General features: G+C 57.1%; 1 protein-coding gene across 4 annotated transcripts in view; it reads left to right on the top strand.

The window, feature by feature from the left end:
- The window catches only part of RGS3 (regulator of G protein signaling 3), a 55,130-nt gene extending 38,081 nt beyond the window's left edge, over positions 1 to 17,049 (top strand). For 2 of the 4 annotated variants that reach the window (XM_042878642.1, XM_042878643.1), the window contains 6 exons: positions 8,418 to 9,053; positions 11,656 to 11,729; positions 14,222 to 14,323; positions 14,979 to 15,040; positions 15,706 to 15,872; positions 15,950 to 17,049. In XM_042878642.1, the coding sequence (XP_042734576.1) occupies positions 8,418 to 9,053; positions 11,656 to 11,729; positions 14,222 to 14,323; positions 14,979 to 15,040; positions 15,706 to 15,872; positions 15,950 to 16,135 (1,227 nt within the window). In that variant the 3' untranslated portion in view covers positions 16,136 to 17,049. Of the gene's footprint in view, positions 1 to 8,417; positions 9,054 to 11,655; positions 11,730 to 12,959; positions 13,381 to 13,467; positions 14,118 to 14,221; positions 14,324 to 14,978; positions 15,041 to 15,705; positions 15,873 to 15,949 lie in introns of those variants that run through there. The other 2 variants (XM_042878645.1, XM_042878644.1) reach the window with 2 other exon arrangements.
- The last annotated feature ends 2,454 nt before the right edge of the window (positions 17,050 to 19,503 follow it).

Genomic DNA, 19,503 nt, shown 5'->3' with positions numbered 1-19,503 from the left:
CCAGGGCTGGTGCTGCTCCAGCAGCTTTGGCTGTGGGGACAGAAGCAAACAGCGCAGTGCCGTGCAGATAACGAACCCACTACGACCACCTGATTCTCACTGCTTGTTTCTTTGTGTCTTCCACACTCAGAACGGCTGATTACTCTTCCTTCTGACTCCGTGACCTGAGATTACCTCGGAGATGATGGCTGGCTGTGTCTGAAAGATGTAGATTGTCGTTAAGCTAAATAATTACGGACACTTGGTGGTGCGGACTTTGGGCTGTGGGAGCCCAGGATGGGTGCTCCCGGCGCTCCCTGAGGGAGCTGGTGGATCCTCAGCACTTTTCGGATCACGGCCGCCTCTCTCTCCCCCGTGGCTGCTGATGCTGTGAGCAGGCGTGGACCGATCCCAAGCGGGCCCTGGGAAAGAGGCTCCTGGCCCCTTCCTGGCCGCTGCCCCAATCAGGAAGGGCAGGGCTGATTCTCTCACAATTTACAGCGTACTTGACAAGTGCAAGTAAATGTGCTGTCAACAAAAGCAAACTGTGTGTAAGCGAGAGATGATTGAAACCAGGGCTGGAGTGGTGCAGAGAGGGTTGTGCACCAGGACTGCCCCAGCAGATGTGTGGGCAGGGAGCAGCCCCGTGCTTCCTCTCCGTCTTCCTCACCCCAGGATGCCCTGTGCCCAGGCACATGCCTTGCCATGTGTCTGCATCCCTTGGCTGTGCCTGTCCCTGGCACCTTGTTCCATTCAGACGCAAGTTTCTCTCTGTTTCCAAATCCTTCCTTTGGCGGGGTTCCATGTGTGCCCATGGGCTGGTGATCGCCATGACAAGCACTTGGGTTGGCAACAGGTGGGCTCAGTTGCTTGAGGGGAGGGAGGATTGTGCACCTTTTCACTTTGCTTTTGCACTAAAGATCCATATCATTACAACACTCACAGGGCCAGCCTGACTCCTGCCCCGTGCTCTCCCAGTGCCTTGCTCCTGCCGTCAGGCTGCTCAGGAGGAGAAAGTATTGAGGTCCACTTTGCCCCAATAAGGGTTCAAGCCTCATCTGGCAGAGCTTGTGAGCCAGGTTATGAAAGGAAAGCAAATAAATGCAATGTTCCACACCAGCAAGCACAACTTGGCTCTCATCCTGGGCCGGAAAAACTCATTACTAGTGGCAGCCAAAGGCTGTGTGGCAACAACCCTGTGGTGTGAGTCAGGGTCCAGCCCACCTCCAACCACTTCATATCGGGAGGAAACTGTCCTCAGTGGAAATCCCTGTGCCATCAGAAGCCAGAGGGATCTCGCAGTGGTGACCTTAAAGCCCACTGAGATGCAGAGCTCACCCTTGGCACCAGGAGGACAACGTGTTGACTTTAATTCAGCCAGCACAGGAATTAAATAGATGATAATGTGTGTGAATGAGGCTGTAACCATAGAAGAGTTAGATCTAGACTGATCCATCCAAGTGCTTAGCGCAGTCCTGTCTGCAGTCTGTTCTCCTGGGCTGCACTGGAAGAGCTTTCCTGCTGGGTTGATGGCACTCCTTCATGGCCACAAGCTCTGAATGCAGCCCCACGTGCTCTGTGGGGGGGATGCTACAGCTCCCTGTGAAGCTTCAAAGCACTTCCAGACATCACTTTATGAATTTAGGGGCCCTTTTAATGCAGGGTCTCAGCCTGACCCAAAACTCCATGCCATGCAAGTGGGCCTGGGTGTGTGCTGAGGGCTCCTGGGGCTCCATCACGCCCCCCTCCCCCCCCGTTCTTGCACGGCAGCTGGCTCCCAGCACAGCAATGTGGTACAAAGCATAGAGTGGGGGGATTTACTGGAGCAGGGCTGGGTGTTGGGTGCCAAGCTTCCCAGCTTCTCCCCCGCACCCAGGCAGTGCCTCCTTTACTCTGCATCCACTGCTCAATGTGCCACAGAGGCACAGTTTGGGCCACCAGCACAAGGCAGCTGCTTGTGGGCTCTTGAGGCACGTGTGTGCTGGTGGAGCAGATGGGCCAGCAGAGAGTTGCTGCTCCGGCTTTATTTGTTCATTTGCTTAGCTGGACTCAAAGCCATTAGGAGAGCAGACCTCTCCCCTCTGGCAAACACCAGCTCCTGTTTCTCTGGCACCTCCTGCACGCAGTGCCACATTCCCCAGGCAGGGGGACCTGGCAGCATAGTGGGGAACTTGAGCAGCTGCCAGCACCTCCATCACAGCTGGGAGCGCTTTTAAACCCTGGCAGCTTGTTTCCTGTGAATCCCCAAAGGGCTGCTGAGAGCCAGCGTGCTGCAGGGAGCGGTGCCAGCAGCCCGGGGGGTGAGCATCACTGAGATCATTTGCACGGGGTTGTCAAAGGCACAGACTAAGTGGTTGAAGCCAGAGCTGCTGTGATTTAATGCAGGCGCTGGAAGCACTTGAGCTGGCACCGTGAGCAGGGCTGTGGTGCTGCTGTCCTGCACCCGCGTGGCTCTCACTGCCCAAATGTGTGTAAGGGGACGTTAGGGTGCAGGGACCCAGCAGTGCCCCAGGAAAATGAGGTGGTCCTGAGGAGGGGCTGTCACCATTGCCTTTACAGTAGTTATTTGAACTGTGCAATTTTTGCAAAGCTGAAGGATGCCTGAAGTGCTGGGGAGTTCTGGGTGGTGATGCCCAAAATGGTGTGGGAGAGGGACGCAGCTTAATCCTTCTCCCTGTGAGACCCTCAGCATCCTGCCCCTGCTGCAGCAGCAAGGCAAGGCTTGCTGACCTCAGTCATTTGTGTTGGACTTTGAAGCTACCCTGGGTGTCTTTGGCACCACTGGGATTCTTTTGGGCACAGCCGTGGTCACGGGCAGAGCTGTTCAGCCAGATCCAGCAATGGTTTCCAGTTCATGTGAGTGTGAGTGACATTGGGATGAGTTCTTCTCGACAGCTGCAGTGGCTGAGTCCATCCTGCTGCCAGACAGTCCGTGCTCTGCCCCTGCTGATAAGAGCAGGGAGAGCTTCCAGCCAGCACCACACAACACACCCTCAGCCTGCTGCCCTGAGAGAGGAAGGATGCTGAGGGCTGAGCCCCAGGGGTGCAGGGACACATTGTGGCACACTGGGGGCTCAGCTGAGCTGAGCTGATGTCTCTGCGTGGCCACTGAGCTGCTCTCCTGGGGACACCTTTATCTGGATGCCAGTACACCCTCACACCATCCTCACTGGGCTGTGGGGCTCTCCTGGGGACACGCTGGGTTTGGGGTTGGCAGCAGTGATGGGGAGCTCCCTGTGCAAACTGTGACCACGGGGATCATATGGATAAGGGAAAGAGTCAGGGTTTTGCTCAGGGTGAGGACAGGACTGAAAGTTGGATGCGACAGAGCCTGATCAAATCCGTGTCCTGATTGTGCCCCTTTCTGATACCTGCTGCTCTGATGCCAATGATGGATCTATTTCTTCCTTCCCCTTTCCCATCCCTTTGCTTTCTTACTGTCAGGGATATTTATGACCCAGACGTCATCTCACTGCCTTCCAGCCCTGGGTTCCCAATCAGGGAGGCTGCAGACCACGGCTGGTGCTTTGTTTGGGCACACCAGAGCCATATCTCCAAATCCTGAGCTAGGGGAGCAGCCGGGCACACAGGCATGGAGAACCCTGGGGCGGTGACACCCCTGAACTCACAGGGGTGGAGATCCATCAGCGTGTGGTGCTGCAGTGCAGGTAACCCATGGCACACTGCACTGCAAAGCATCTCCTGCTTCATACCTGCCCCTTCCCCTTAGAAAGTAGTTTGGAAAGAAAAAAGCTGCCCACCTGAAGCAGAGTTTCATTAAGCAGCACCAAAATTGGTCTGAGGCTCAGCATTGCCCAGGGGCAGAGGAGGACAGGAGAAGGGGAGCTGTGAAGTAGGTTTCAGGGTGATGCACGGCTCTCCCTCCAGGCAGAGCGGACATCTGCTGGGATCAGCAGGTAACCAAGCCTCCAGGGATGGCTCACAGAGCTGCAAATAGCACGCGGGGCACAAGGGAGTGGTGTCTGGGAGAGGCTGGGGCGGCGGCAGCCACTGCCTGACAGACATTAATAACGGTGGAGGCAGAGCCAAGCGCTGCACCAGCATCCGCAGCGCTGAGCTGCAGGCACACGTCGGGGCTGGAGCTGGAGGGAGATGCTGCTCTGGCTGGGATGCAACTGAGCCCACATCTGGTACGTTTTGCTTGCAACATCTGCAGCCCACAGGCTGTGCCTTCTTCTAGGCAGGTCTGTGCCGTGCTGTAGGCAGCGCCAGTGTCCTTTAAATCAAATGCGTCTGCTCTGCTCCCCTGGGCTGGGCTGGGCTGAGCCTCGCTGTCTCCTGGGGGTCCCATGACTACATCTGGCTTTGGGATGCACTGGGAAGGCTGGTAATGAGCAGCATGGGGGACCAGGGGATGTTTGCAGCATTAGGGACTTTCTGAGATTCTCCTGCAGATCAGGGCTGTACCACCAGCTCCACGTCGGCTGGCGGCAGCGCGGTGTGCCCACATGCACACTTTCTGCTTCAGGGATTTTGGAAACCCTCTGTGTTCTGGTGCTGGGCAGAGAGAGAACGTATTCAGCCCTTGCTACTGAAAGCAGTGTGTGCTTGTGGGGAGGGAGGGATGGGTTGGGGGCCAGGATGGCCAGGGCTGTTGGGCTCGGTGCTGTGTCGGTGGCAAGCCTACATGAACCAAAGCATGTGGCACAGGGAGGTTTTGTCCCACGCTGTTTGCTGACACCTTCAGCCATCTGATTCCGAAACGTGGAGTGCAAGAACTTCCCAGCTGGGCTCCATCCCACACACAGCGACAGCTCTGGGCGATGCCCGGTCAGGTCCCATTTCCAGAGCCATCAATTGGTGATGGCAGTAATGGGATTAGCGCCGCTGCTGCTGCTGTGGGGTCATTTCCTCCCACGGAGCACAGCTCCTCCTTGCAGGGCTCCCAGGTGTTCTCAGCAGTTTTTGGCCAGCGTGAGCACTCACACCTCCATAGGTCTCACTGGAGCCATCCATCTACCCTCGCTGCTTTGCCACAGCATGAGTCCTGCTGCTTGAGATTATACATCCCTGCTTGCTTTTGCTGTTACAGTAATTGCTCTGTATCAATTATTCATTGGCGCAGTAATGAAGCAGGGGATGGGTAGAACACCCTGCTGTGTGCAGGGCCTGGTGATGGGGCCAAGAGTGGTGCTGCAATGAGGGGATGCTCAGGAGCACTTTCAAAATGACCCATGAAATTTTTCTTGAGTTTCAGTAGTTCTGCTTTAAGTTTCTGGCTTCCTTTTGGTCCTCTCGGCCCCGTGCTGTGTGTAGGGTGCTGCTTCCCACAGCTGTATGAAGTCCATCTGTTATGGTCACTTACTGCATTTTGAGACATTCAGCATCAATGGTTTTGGGAGCATTATGGGGGGCACAACAGTTAAAAGTGTCTAATGAGATCTGGGCACAGTTCATCCTGTGCTAAAAACCCCTGAAAGCGTGGGGTTTTTTTCTACCACTTTGGGAAGAACATATTTTGGAAACTTTGGTGTTTCCCTGTGTGATGGCTCACAGCAGGGGGGCCCTAAGGCATGGGGTTGAAACTGGATGACCCTTAAGGTCCTTTCCAACCCAAGCCATTGTACTGTTCCATGGAGGTGCTTCACTCTCATTCCATCTGCCCCAAGGGAGGGATGTTCTGCTGCTCAGGGAACATGCTGTGTCCTCCTCAGAATCTCCCTGGATGGGGACATGGACTCATTGCCATGGGGTTAAGCCCTTTTTAGGATGAGTGGGCTGGGGGCACTTCCAAACAAGAGTAGGCTTCGTGTGAGAACCAGTGACATAAGAGGAAGGCTTCATCCCACAGCTGTACTGTTGCCATGGCTGGTGTATTCCCAGCTGTGGGCCACCACAAAGGGCATGCTGTTTGCAGCAGTGCTGGAGAAGTTGAGGCTATGCTTAAAATACATCTGCTGGTTGAAATGTGCTCTGCTGGTAACAGTGCAGCAGCAACCAGAACAAAACTTCACCAAATTACGGACCAAAGAGCAGAGGTTTGCCATAGTCCTCCCTCTTGCTTATGGAGGGACCTTTGTCCAAAACCTTTGTCTCAGTGAATGATAGGTTGCCCAAAGGCAGAGGGAGTCCAGGCAGTGGTTACAGGTGTGGGGTTGAAGATGCTGGAGTAGGCAGGGCAAAGTCTGGCATTTTTGAGGTGTGTTGAGGGTTCTTCAATGGGGAAAGCATTAGGGACTCTGTTGATCTAAGAGTGAGCATCATTGTTCCCTAAAACAATCCCAGAAAGCTGTGCTGGGGCTTGGAGACAGCTCTTTCCTCTACTTTCTGTTCCACTTCTTGGGACATGCAGCTTTGGCAATATAGTCTGAACAGAAACTGAAAGAGTGATGTGTGAGGTCCTCTGGGAGGAGGCAGGAAGGCTCCTCAGCAACTCTGCTCAGGTCAGGGAGAGCCAGAAGTTGAGGATGAAAGAGCCAGATGTTGACCCAGACCCTGATGTTGATAGCAAGGTGATGAGATGTTGAGGGCAGTGAAGCCAAGCTGTTGAGGATGGGCAAGCAGATCTTGAGGGTGGGTGGATCAGATGGCAGCTGCTAGCTCCAAAGCCACTGACGCTGGCCAAGGGAGAGGAACCCTTACTGGGGAGATCTTGGGGTGTTTTGGTGGTGTCCTCGAGCTGGAAGGACATGTGTCCCCTTCACCTTCCTGCTGAGACAGCATCAGCCCTGCCTCTGTTTGCTGTCTCCTTCTGTAGCCCCTTGGCCGTGGTGATGGTAAGAAGGAAACTTGGCCACAGCCTTGTCTCTCTGCCCCACATGGGCTTTGCCCAGCATGGTGCCCCTTGGCTTTGTGCTGATGAAGTCCTCAGTCCTTCCAGCCTTGGTTGGGCTCATTGACCGACCATGACTGTGTTCCTGCCCTGCTCCTTTGCTGTCTTATCCCACCACCAGGAGCTCAGCCATGGCCCTTTTTGCAATGACAGCATTTCACAGCCCCAGCAGCACTTCCAACCCAAGATTGAAACCTTGCTCAGTGGTGAGCCTCCTGCTCACATCTCCGTGCCACTGAACAGCAGCAGATTCTCTGAATTAGTGCAGGAATTTAATTTCATCCCCAAATCTCTCTCATTTTAAAGGAGCCTGTTCATTTCCTTCTAGAGCCTTATCTGATGTGGGCACCCAGCAACGTTCAGCAGAAGGGAGCTGTCAGGGATGGGGAAGGCTTTGCAGTTGGACTGAGGGCTGCATGGGTTTTTCCTCTAATTATTTCATGAAATAATGATGACAGTGATTGCAATACAAATAAGACATAAACAGCATCAGCAGAACACTCAGTGCAAACAGCATCCTCACACAGCATGTCTGGAAACATTCCCTTTTGCAAGAAATAACTGTGGGGAGTGAAACAGCCTGAAGGATGGGGTTCACTTTGTTCCTCCCACCAAATCCAACTGTTCTGGGACAGTTCAGATAATGCTGAGTCACTGGCTGCTGCGGGGCAGGCTGCAAGGGGACAGAACCTGGTCCTCTCCATGGTCGTAGATGTAAGAGGGGACCTTTTGGGATGACAGAAAGCACAAAGCATTGGCAGCCATGGGATGTGAATGTCCCTTCCCAGGGGGATGTGATGGTTCCCATCTCATTTTTGAATCAAGTCTGCATTATGCAGGAATAGAGGCTTTGTTAAGTCCAGCTTTCTGCTTTTCTTTAGGCTCTTGAAAATGCTTGGCTTAAATGGGGATACAGCTGCTCTCATGACAAGTTCCCCCAGCTCATGAAAAATCCAGGCGAGTTTTTCCCCTTGGACTATCCCAGGCTTTTCCCTTGGAAAGGGCAACACTCACTGGCAGAAGGCAGCCTCGAAAGCATAAAAACCCAAGCAGGGTGGATAGGAGTGGCTGTGGTTTAGCAGGAGCGCTGTGTGTGGTTGCGGGGAGCCCCGCAGCAGTGGCTGTGGGCCAGGGGGGCTGAGCTGCTCAGCCTTGGACAATTGGATGATATGCAGAGCCTGGCACTTCCCTCCTGCCCTTAAGAACGCAGGGCAGGAGGTGCTGGAGCTGCATTTTGGGTTTTCCCATCCTCTGCTGCAGCCACCCAAGGGCTGACTCTCAGCAGGACAAGGGATCTGTCGCGGTAAGGATGTTTGCAGCTCTGCCTCTGTGCTGGAGCCACCGGCCCTATTGCCCACTATTTTCTCCAAACCCACTCATCTACAGTGCTGCAGGAAGGTGGCCCCATCCTGCTGCCACCCCATAGCTACAGTGGGGGACATGGTGCTCTGGGAACCAGGACTGGGACTGGGGGCTGTGGGACCGCGGGGGGCAGTGCTGTCCCAACTGCTGGAGTCCAGTCAGTGCTGTAGGAACACCCCTGCCTTGTGCTGGGTGTTAGGAGTGGAGAGGCTGTACGGGAGGGCTGCCACTCAGAGACTTGGGTGCTCCTGCCTTCATCCTCCTTTATCTTCTCCTGGGGCAGATGCAGGAGACGGACGCCGAGAATCCTGGGCAGATGCACTTGGAGGACAGGAGGGCGGCTGCAGGCGATGCTCCTCCGGCCACAGAGGTGCCGGCTCCATCCGAGGCTCCAGCAGCTGCCCAGGGGCCTCTCCTGGCCAAAAAGCAGCCAGCGGCCGCTGAGAAAAGTGAAGAGCAGCCCAGCTCTGTGCCGGCCTTCGTCATCCCCGAGCTGCGCCTCGACAGCTCCTTCAGCATGGTGGGCACAGCTGGTGGCACCGCAGATGGTGAAGATGAGGAGGATGAAGATGAGGATGACGAAGAAGAGGACAATGAGGATGAAGAGGATGACAGTGACGAGAACTACCTGGAGCAGAGCGAGGCAAAGCGCAGCAGCATGATTGAGACATCAGGCTGCCAGCCTGCGTACACACTGAGCGTGCAGAGCTCCCTGCGGCGCCGCACACACAGCGAGGGCAGCCTGCTGCAGGAGGCCAAGGGGCACTGCTTCACCTCCGACACCACGCTCAACTGCTCAGATAGCCAGGGCAGCACGGGGCACTGGGCTCTGCCTTCCCCCAGGACTCTCAAGAAGGAGCTCACCAAGAATGGAGGCTCCATCCACCAGCTCAGCCTGCTCTTCTCGGGGCACAGGAAGGTATGTGGGTTGGTGTTGGCTCTGCAGCTTGGCCCTGGGATGGGTGATGTCTCCAGCGTGGGGATCTCCCTGTGTGTGGCTCTGCTCTCCATGACTCCGTGGCTCAGCTGGCAAGGAGCATAAGGGCAGGTAGCAACAGGATGAGGAGAAATGGCTTAAAACTGGAAGAGGGTAGACTTAGACTAGATGTTAGGAAGAAATTTTTACTGTGAGGGTGGTGAGGGACTGGAACAGATTGCCCAGAGAGGTTGTGAATGCTCCCATCCTGGAGGTATTCAAGGCCGGGCTGGATGGGGCTGTGAGCAACCTGGTCTAAAGGGAATTGTCCCTTCCTATAGCAGGTGGGTTGGAAATTGATGATCTTAAAGGTCCTTTCCATCCAAGCCATTCTATGATTCTATGGGTGTCCCATCTACAGCTCCAGGGGACACAGCACCCTGGGGATGCCACCAGGTGCTGGGGCAGCATCTTCCATGGTGTCAACAGATCCCATGGGCTGCAGAGCTGCTGTCTGCTGAGATGCACAGAGGAAGAGATGTTTGGATGTGCAAACTGCAGCTCACAGTGGCAGGGACAGGCAGGAGCTGGGCTCCAGGGAGCCTCCCCTGACTGTGCATCTCTGCTTTGCTCAGGGACACCAGCAGCTGAGTGCACTGCTTGGCCTCCTAGAGGGCTTTGGTCCTTGCAGACCCCATCCTGAATAGGCTGAGGAGGAACTGTGGTGCATCAGACACTGGAGAGCAGTGCTGGCACATACAGGAGCATGCAGCTCTGCATGGAACTGGCCATGCTTTGGCATCGCAAGTATTTATAGGAGTTGAACTGCCATTGCAGTGATGGTGTGTGAGATGTGCTGCTGCCCCATTCCTGCTGTGGAACTGCCCTTGTGCCTTCCCAGCAGCCAGCTCTGCCTGACCTTGCAGGGCAGGGCTCTGTTTGGCTCAGGGCTGCATGGCACAGTTTGCACTGCTTGGGACTGCACTGTGTGGCTTAAGACCACACTGCGTGGTTTGGGAACTTGCTGCATGGCTCAGGAGCTTGTTGCATAGGCTGAGATCACATTGCATGGCGTTGGACCATGTTGTATGGCTCAGCACAATGTTGCAGAGCCTGCGGCCTTGTTGCATAGCTCGTAACCATGCTGCTTGGCTCAGGGCCACATCACACTGCTTGAGAGCACCTTGCAGTGCTTGGGACTGCATTGCATGCTGCTCCACCTCTTGGCAGGGGATGGTGTTGCAGAGCTCTGTGTGCCACCAAGCATGACAGCACCATAGGTTAAAGCCATGATGGGATTAACCCTCCCTATGCCATTCTCCTGATACATCAAAAGCCACCTTGGTTGCCATTTCTTGGAGCACAATTTGCTCTTGGACCCCCTGGTCCCCTGCCTGCTCCTCCCGTGCCAACTCTCCCTGCTTCAGCCACCATGCACACGGGGCTTTGTGTCACAGCCTACACTTGGGAGGGACTTTTAGAGCTCTGTGCCTTTGGAGGAGCCCAGTGGAACCCTCCATGCTTTCCAGATCCGGCACTGATGTACAGTTCCCCTCTGCATCCCCCCAGGCCCAGCACTGCCTGCAGTACTACGGCACCCAGTGGCCTTGTCCACCGAGCAGGATTATTTATGGGATCATCCCATTGTGCCCACGGTTCCCTGTGCCTCCCACTGCTCTCAATCTGGGCAGGTTGTTGTTTTACAGCCAGGAGTGCTGGGACTCGGCAATGGTTGCTTTTTGTCCCCAAGCTCAGCGGAGCCTCCCCAGACAATGGCAGGAAGCGTGGCCCGGCTGCGCGTCGCCCCGGCCGGCCCTATCTGTGGGGGGAAGGCATTTTGCAGGGGCTGCATTGTTTGGGGCTGATAAACTCCGGAAACCCGGGCGCAGAATGGAAGGAAGTGTCAGAAGCCTTGAGCCCGGGGCTGCAGGGCCATGCAGTGGGTTCCCACGGCACTGCCACGGATTGGCAATCCTGGAAAGCGCCCCGAGGAAGCAGTGTGGGGCTGGGCTGGCTGTGGGGCTGGCTGTGGGGTTGGCTGTGAGTCCCCTTCCAGCTGTGCTCAGAGAGGTAGCAAAGCCTCCAAGCAAAGGTAGCCCAATGCCTGGCCATTGGCCTTCGTGGCTCAGAGGCTGTGCTGGTGACACCCTGACCTTGTAGCATCTCCGAGGTCCCCATGGCTGCCAAGGTCACCTCTGTGTGGAGGTTGAGGATAGGAAGCTGCCATGTTACGGTTCAGTTCTGCTGTGATTTTTCCTGCCTGCGGACTGCTGGGAGATCCCCAGAGTATTTTGGGTGCCCCAGCCCCCTGCCCACTCACGACAGCAGAGATGGGAACATTGGGAAGGAGGATGTGAGCGTCCCTGGAGGAGGCTCTGCTGTCAGCACCTTGAAGCCAAGGGGTCCCCAGGCCACCAGTTGTGGGATGTCCCCAGGACATGGGCAGGGGAGGGGGTCAGGGTTTCAGCCCCTGCTCTGCTGCAGAGAGATGTTTTGGGGAAGGAGCTGCTGCACGGGGACCTCAGGAGATGCTGGCAGAGCTGCGTGGTGGTGTGAGGGCATGCATGGCACTGTGATGCAAACACCGCTTTTCTCTTCCCCCCAGCTGAGTGGAGGCGACCCCGAATGCAGCTGTGATGAAGGGGATGAGACCTCCCGCAAGAAGAGGAGCAGGAGCCTGTAAGTGGCACACTGCGGTTCGATAGTGCCATGGGCAAAACAGCGGGGCTGAGCCCATGGGGTACCGTGCCCCATTCACCCAGAGTTTCTGGAGGTTGGGAGGTGGGCGGGACGAGTGCTGGTGATGTTGCTCAGCGTGGCTGGGAGCATTCACTGTGATGTGATGGGTGGGATGCTGCAGTCCCTACACTGCACTAAGGGTTTGGGATGCCCCGCAGCTGGTCCAGGCAAGGACGGGGCAGCTCAGCTGCAGGTCAGTGGGGCCACAGGGTTTTGCAAGGCAGGATTGCTGTGCCCTGGCATTGCCCCTCACACGTGAGTGGGAGCAGATGAGTGCTGCACGTGGCTGCGGCGCTGCTGCGTGTGCCTCTCCATGGCAGCTCCCCGCGTGCAGCCTGCCTGTGAGCGGCACTGTTGCCCTGCGCGCTGTGCCGCAGCCGCCTATTTATAGCTCCTTTCATTCTCCAAACACTCGAAATGAAAATCAATTCCTCGCCATCTGCAGCGGGGACATCCCCCATGTGAGCTGGGGGAATTGGGGTGGCGGGGGGGGGGGGGATCTGTAGGGTGCGGGAGCGGCTGTGGGGAGGGTTTGTGCCGCTCACCTTGGGATGGCTGTGGGAGCGCGGTGCGTCGCAGCGGGCGGTGATTGGCTGCAGGGATGGCTGCCAGGTGGCCTGTGGGGTATTTATGGGGAGAGTGGCCGCGGTTCGGTACTGCCAGCTGCTCCTGATGCACCTCACCATGGTGGATTTTTCTGAGAAGTGCCTGGAAAGGTAGGGCAGCGCTCCTGTGGGGACGGCGATGCGCGCTGCAGGGGATGGTTTGGAGGTGGCATGGGGAGACGGGGCTGGACGAGGCCTTGCAGACGGCTGATGGAGGTGAATCCAGGTCGAACCCAGCAGTGCACTGTGGATTTTTGTGGCAGCACCTTACTAGGGGCTGTGTGCACTCTGCAGCGGGAGCAGCCAGGCTGTGTGCTGCTTGCTGTTTATTCACGAGCATCTGCACGAGGAGCGCTGAGAGTACAGCATTCCACAGGTTTTAAGCTTGGGGACTCCTCTGGGGCTTTGCTTCCTGCTGTGGGAAACCTGGTGCTGCAGAGCTGTGGGTGCAGAGGGTGCACAAAGTGCAGCCCACAGGTGCTGCTCCCTCACACAGACGGATGGACACATGGACATACAGACACACAAACACAGGGACTTTTCAGTGCTTTTCACACCTCGCCAGGCTCCCAGCTGCGGTGGCTATGTTGCTGAAGTGAGAACAGTGCTGAAATTGTTGCTGGGAGCTGTGTGGGACGGCTAGAGCCTTGCCAATGGGATGCAGGTGGGGTTTGGAGCTCCTCGTTTAGATCTGTCGGTCCGGTGTCTGTGCTGTGCTGGTGCCTGGCAGCAGCTGGGGACAACTGGGGACACCGCGAACCCCTCCGTGTCCGTCGCGTTCCCAACCAGCCCCGGCCGCAGCCACACGCAGCGGCAGCTCCTCCGAGCACCCTGCGACGTGGGACCTGCGGGAGGTGGCCGTGCCACCCCGCGTCCCCAACCATCCATCATCCTCAGTGCACTCGGGAGCTGTGCCACGAGGGGTCAGCATCGCCCATCCCGCGCTCTCTCTGTCACCTCCCGCTGCCCGCCGAGAGCCGGGCAGGACTGGGGCAACGCCGGTGCCCGTGGCCGCCGCTCGTTTGAGCAGCGGTGCTGCGTTCCGACGGCAGCTTCCCGGGGCAGCGGGAGCGCCGTGCGCGGACGCACATCTGTCTGTCCGTACAGGGACGGCAGCGTGGGGACGCGTGGGGGTTGGCACCGTGCGGTGCCGTGGCTGTGAGTTACCCAGTGCGTCCCAACCATCCCGCCGCGATGTCCTCACGGCCGTGCCCACTCCAAACTGACATCTGATGCTGCCGCCCCTGCCGCTCCCAGCCGTGCTGCCGGCCCCGCACAGGGGACGCAGCCCCGCACCGCCGCATTCCCCAACGCCCTATAAATAGCGCTCGTAAATCCCCGCCGCGATGACTTTCCCCGCAGTCCCTTGAAAGGCCCCATCTCCCCGCCCTCTCCCATGCTTTTTTCCACCTTTCCTCGAGTTTCCCCAGCAACGGCGGAGCCGTCCCGAGCAGCGCTGGGCTGACACACAGCCCTCCTCACCCACACCTCATCCACGCCACGCAGCTCCGTTTGGCCCTCCCACTTCCGCGCCGTCCTGGTGCGGAGCCGCAGAGCGCAGCGCCGGGCCGGGCGTGCCGGCTGTGCTGGAGCTGCCCCGACAAACGATGCCCTTTTTTCGTGACCTCTCCAAACCGCAGCCGTTGGAGTTTCACGCCGAAATGTTGCTGGGCGTGCAGCGGCCGCACAACGGCAGCCTGCAGCGCCGGCACACCATGAAGGAGTAGGTGATGGGCGATGAGCGGGACAGGGCTCCCCGTGGCACCGCGCACCTCTGGGAGCTGCTCCCCTCCCTGCCCGCCCCTAAACTTTGATCTTCTCCTCCAGAGCCAAGGATATGAAGAACCGGCTGGGGATTTTCCGGCGGAGGAACGAGTCTCCGGGAGCCAACCCCTCTGGCAAGCTGGACAAAGTGCTCAAGTCGCTCAAGTAGGTGCTGCGGGTGGACGGTGTGGGGCTCTGGGGGCACGGCGTTTGGGGATGAGCTCTGTCCAGGCTTGGTGCCACCTCCGGGGATGCTGGGTCACCCAGCTGGGGAGGTTGTGGGCAGAAGCTCACGGTGCCTGAGCTGTGTTAAATACTTTTTTTGTCTGAATGCTGCCCTGGGCTGCAGGGAGCTCCCTGCCCCGTGCCGGTGGCACTCGGGACTGGAAATTTCCCTGCCTTCCCCCAGTGCTTCAACATGACACCTTCAGCTGGACAGAGGATGCTTTGGGAAACTGCTCAGCCCTGGAGGTGCTCCAGCAGCTGGGATGAGCGCTGCCCAGCCTGCGGCTTCATTGGGGCACCCGAAATCCCACAGCCCTGGGCACTGCCTGGGATTTTTCCAGTGCTGGCTCAGAGGCTGCAGCACGCACGGCCCTCCCTTACCTCATGTTTTCTTCTTGCCACCCTAAATGCAGAGCATTCATTCCAGCACAGCCAGCTCAGCACTGCGGGTGCCGTTGGTGCTGCAGCCACTGCAGGGTGCACAGTGATGCTGCTGCTGCTGGAAGCGTTCTTCCTCCAGGGCAGCTGTGTGGTGGCAGGCAGCAGCTGTGGCTTTTGCAGCTTCACTCTGCTAACAAATGCCCTCATCCTGCAGGCCTGCACCTGAGGAAGCTCTCAAGTGGGGGGAGTCCCTGGAGAAGCTGCTGCTGCACAAATGTGAGTGTTTGCCCCTCTGTTTTGCCTTTGCCACTGAGGAATGTCCGGGTGTGTGCATGGGGAGCGCTGTGATTTCCTCAGCTCTGGTGTCTTGGGGAGAATGGAGATGGAATGGAGCATCCCAGGCTCTGGGTGGCCTGGTCTGGTGGTTGGTAACCCTGCTTGTGGCAGGGGGTTGGAACTGGATGATCTTTGAGGTCCTTTTCAACCCAGGCCATTATATGATTCTATGATACTTTCCTTGCACTCATTTTTCCTCTGCCAAGCTGGGGGGGAGACTCAGGGGGGAACATTATTGCACGAGCCAGGGAGAGCTCAGGACTGTGGGAGCTCCACTGGGGAGGGAAAGGCAGGATACCCTGCCTGCCTTGTGTCTGTGGGGCAGAAGCAGCTTTGCAGCGCTCCCTTCCTTGTCTACATGTCCCTGTGGGGATCCCATCTCCATCCCAAGCTCCCAATCCATGCTGAGATCCCCCTTGAGAGCCCAGATGGCTGAGAAGTGGGCACTGAGCACACACGTGGTTCATGTTCGTGCTGCCAGGCCAGGCATCACCACCTGCACTGCTGCTGTTCATAGGGGATTTTTAGGGAGTGAGATGGCAGGGATTTGGGGTTTGATAGAGGTGTGTGTCTGCCCAGGAGTAGAGCTGTGTCTGTCCCCACAGATGGGCTCGCAGCCTTCAGGGCCTTCCTGCGCACTGAGTTCAGTGAGGAGAACCTGGAGTTCTGGCTGGCATGCGAGGAGTACAAAAAGATCAAATCCCAGTCCAAGATGGTCTCCAAGGCCAAGAAGATCTTTGCGGAGTACATCGCCATCCAGTCCTGCAAGGAGGTGAGGCCGGCTCCCGCTCGGAGCCAGCTCTGTGCCCTGGGGCCCGTGGGACCGCTCACTGCTCTCTCTGCCCACAGGTGAACCTGGATTCCTACACACGGGAGCACACCAAGGAGAACCTGCAGAACATCACCCGCGGCTGCTTCGACCTCGCGCAGAAGAGGATTTATGGGCTGATGGAGAAGGACTCGTACCCCCGCTTCCTCCGCTCTGACTTGTACTTGGACATCGTCCACCAGAAGAAAGCCAGCTCCCCGCTGTAGGGCAACGGGGCAGACTGGGAGCTGCGTGTTTACATGGAACCTGCGGTGGGGACCTCGCTGCAGCCGGCTGTGCCCCCCAGGTGTGGGGCTGTGGGGGCACCGGTGCCAAGCAGGCTGGTACTGCTCCATCGCCCCGTCCTGCCATCGCTGGTACGACGCCGTGGGGCGGATGTCAGCCAGGAGGGGAGCTCCCGCATGACTACTGTGAACCTGAGCTGCAAGCGTGGCTGGATGGCGACGCTTGATCCCGACCCAGCATGGAGGAGGAAGGCTTTTACGCAGGGCTCTGCTTTTCCCCAGGCAGCACCGATGTGGGCGTCATCTCTGGACAAAGGACTCCTGACCCAACCCAGCCCCGCGGTGCTGCTGCGCATCTCTGCCCCAAGGCAGCCATCCCGCAGGAGCTTCTCGCTCCCCTCATTCCTGGTTTATTTATTGACCTCCTCTCACTGGACGCATCGCTGTGTTATAGGAAACCCTCGTTCCCAATTTACAAGTGCAATAGTTGTGCGTGTCGCGGCGGAGTTCTCCCGTGGAGTGGATGCCTTCTCTTTTACGAGTGCGTGCAACATTTTCTAAGTTTGCAGGTTTTATCTGACAAAGAAAAGGAAAAAAAAAAAAACCAACAAACTGATAACGTGTTCCCTAGCAGCGCTGGGGGAGCCTGGGTGTACATATCCTGCCCTGACGACGGAGGGCTTGCTGATGGAGATGAGCAGCTCTGGGAATCGGTGCTCTCCCTACTCTGGATCACAACACTGCGTTTGGAGACGCGGGGCTGTTGCTGAACGCGGCGGAGCCGGATGGACTGCATGCGTCCGGGCGCCCAGTTTACAGTGCGAAGCATCTCTGCAGCTAGCAAAAATACATTGTCATGGTCATAGGTAAATAAAAGGAGAATGTAATTTCTTGTAGCCTTTTCTTCATGGTATGTTTCTCCGTGCTGGTGGAGCTGGAGGAGCGTAAACATGACTAAAGATGGGAAAACCTGGTCCGACAAAATGCTGAGCTGTCTTGCATGCTGCAGCAGCTGCCAGATGCTCCTGGGTTAAAGGCTCAGGCCAGAAACACAGAGAGTTTTGCCCAAAATGAGGCTGTTCCCAGGGACAGCGTTTGCTGTGTGTACCCAGCGGGGCACGGGCCTGTGAATGAGGAAGTGCCCAGAGATGTGGCTGACCTCGTGTACCAGTGAGTCCCCATGGGACACATCAAAAGGAGCAGGAAAAAGCCCAGTGTCGCTGTGTCACGTCCTGGCTGCACTGCTTGACTGGGCACAGCTGGGATCTGCAGGGAAAATGCTCTGTAGGGGCTGGTTCCTGTGCATTCAGTGGTTGAGATGTTTCATGCCCATCCCTGGGGCTGCTTGCAGTCAGGGTTGGGTGGTTCAGTATGCCTGTGGCATCACAGGGCCATGCAGTGCTGTTGGGTGGCTCACAGAGCCATCCATCTGTGTGGTGTGGGGGCTGCTGGCAGTGGGATAGGGATGGTGTGGCTGCCCCCTAACCCACGGGCACAGCTCCCCATGGCAGGTATAGTCCCTTCCCTGGCCACCGTTGCTAGAGCTGCTGGTGCCTGATGGCTCAGCACAGTGTCCTCGTGAGCACTGCCAGCCTCTTCTGATGTAAGGGTGCCCCCTGATCCCTGCTGCCCAGGCAGCTTGTCCTGGCTGCTTTAAGCCCCAGCACGTGGCCCAGGATGCCTCCATAGTCCCAGGAACCACCCTGTGCCCATATCTCCTGTAGGGCAAAGGTACCTCCAAACGGGACCTTCTCTTCCTCCCCATCCCAAAAGCCTTCATATCCTCTTCTTCCTCCTGGGCTTCATGGGTCTCTGTGAGGCATTTTGTGGAACCTTAAAGTGCCTTCTTGCTGCCAAGGAAGCCATGTGCCATGCACGTCCCTTCCTGTGGCTGGGTGATGCCCAGGAGCACCCAGTGTCACATCCCCATAGGTTGAGTGCTGGATGGGAGCCCATCCCTCAGGCTGGGCGGCGAGGGCTGGGGCAGCACCGGGACACATGGGGCAGGGGCCAGGTGCCAAGGTTCACATCATCAACTCCCAGCTGCCTCAGGCAGTCACAGCGAGGACAGAGGTGACAGCGTGCAAAAGACGGAGATGTGAACACCTGGGAGCACTCCCTGGTGAAGACAGAAATAGCCCTGCAATAGCAGTAGAAGTTTGGTTATTGCTGTAATAGAATTTATTACCAGCACGTCAGGTTGGCGTGAGTCACTCTGCAAACACTGTCCCCACATGCTTCAGAGATGCACTGATCTCTGGGAGAAGCTGGGCTGGGGTAAGAGGTGGAGATATCAGGTGTGTGTTCTCCTGGAAATGGCACTGCCCTGTGCTTGCCCGTGGTGGAAGGATGCATCTCAGAAGACCCTATGGTGACACTGCAGCTTCAGCTTTGTCCTTGTTGTGCCATCGCCCCAAGGCTTCATGCCCTGGTAATGAGGGATGTGGGAAACCTGGAGCAGCTGGTGGGGATGCGATGGGGGACGTCAGCTCATGGATGGGGCTGTTATGGAGGTCTCCTTGTTGGGGATGGCCGTGGGGAGGAAAATCCTATTGCCAGTGCCCAGCACACCACCAACTGTGGGTTCTGTGGACATTGCTGCTGTAGGCAAATTCCCAATGGGGAAGCTGCTCCCTCCCCAAATGAGGGGATGCTGTAGCAGGCCTTATCTCAACAGATAGCAGGGATTTATCTTGGAGATAAACCTGTGGTTGCTCAGTTGCTGGTAGTCACAACTCAGCTGTGTTTGTGGTGTACAAATAGGGGGAAATCTGCCCTCGGCGCCTTGGTGGGGTGGAGCTCACTGGGACAAAGACAGCAACGAGGCAAAGGGCCATGGAGAAATGATTTCAATGGGAAAATGGGAGCAATCATCTTGTTGGGTTCAAAAACGTGTGCTGACTGCATGGGTGAAAGAGGTGATGATGGCTGATGAAAATGTCATGAAATCATGGGTTTATCACTATGTCTTCCCCACACCGTTAGGGATGAGGAGGCTGGGGTGAACTGAAATCAGGTTTACCTGTTGTAGGTGATGTATCCTCGCCCTTCAAACACCCCACAGCCCAGTGCCTCATCAGCTGAGGCCTCCAGAGAAGGGTGTTGGGGTCACCTGTGATCCATGAATGAAGTTCTGAAGATAGAAACTGAAAATACTGTAGGCTGATGAGTGTGTGGCGGATGGAGGCTTACTGGGAGAAAGCAGCAAGCTGTGTGTCTGCCCAGCAGCACCAAAGGAGCAGCCCAGCACCTGGGAACGAGGAATGCACGTGAGCCCTACTTCAGAGCTGCCCACAGCTGGGAGAATGGAGCCCTTCTCTTTCTTGTGCAGAATCAGTGGAGCGCTTCCC

This window comes from Lagopus leucura, unplaced genomic scaffold (assembly GCF_019238085.1).
Source record: "Lagopus leucura isolate 7727_CA_CO unplaced genomic scaffold, USGS_WTPT01 Super-Scaffold_100022, whole genome shotgun sequence".
Classification (NCBI taxonomy): domain Eukaryota; kingdom Metazoa; phylum Chordata; class Aves; order Galliformes; family Phasianidae; genus Lagopus; species Lagopus leucura.
This window is presented reverse-complemented; position numbering and strand designations above follow the sequence as displayed.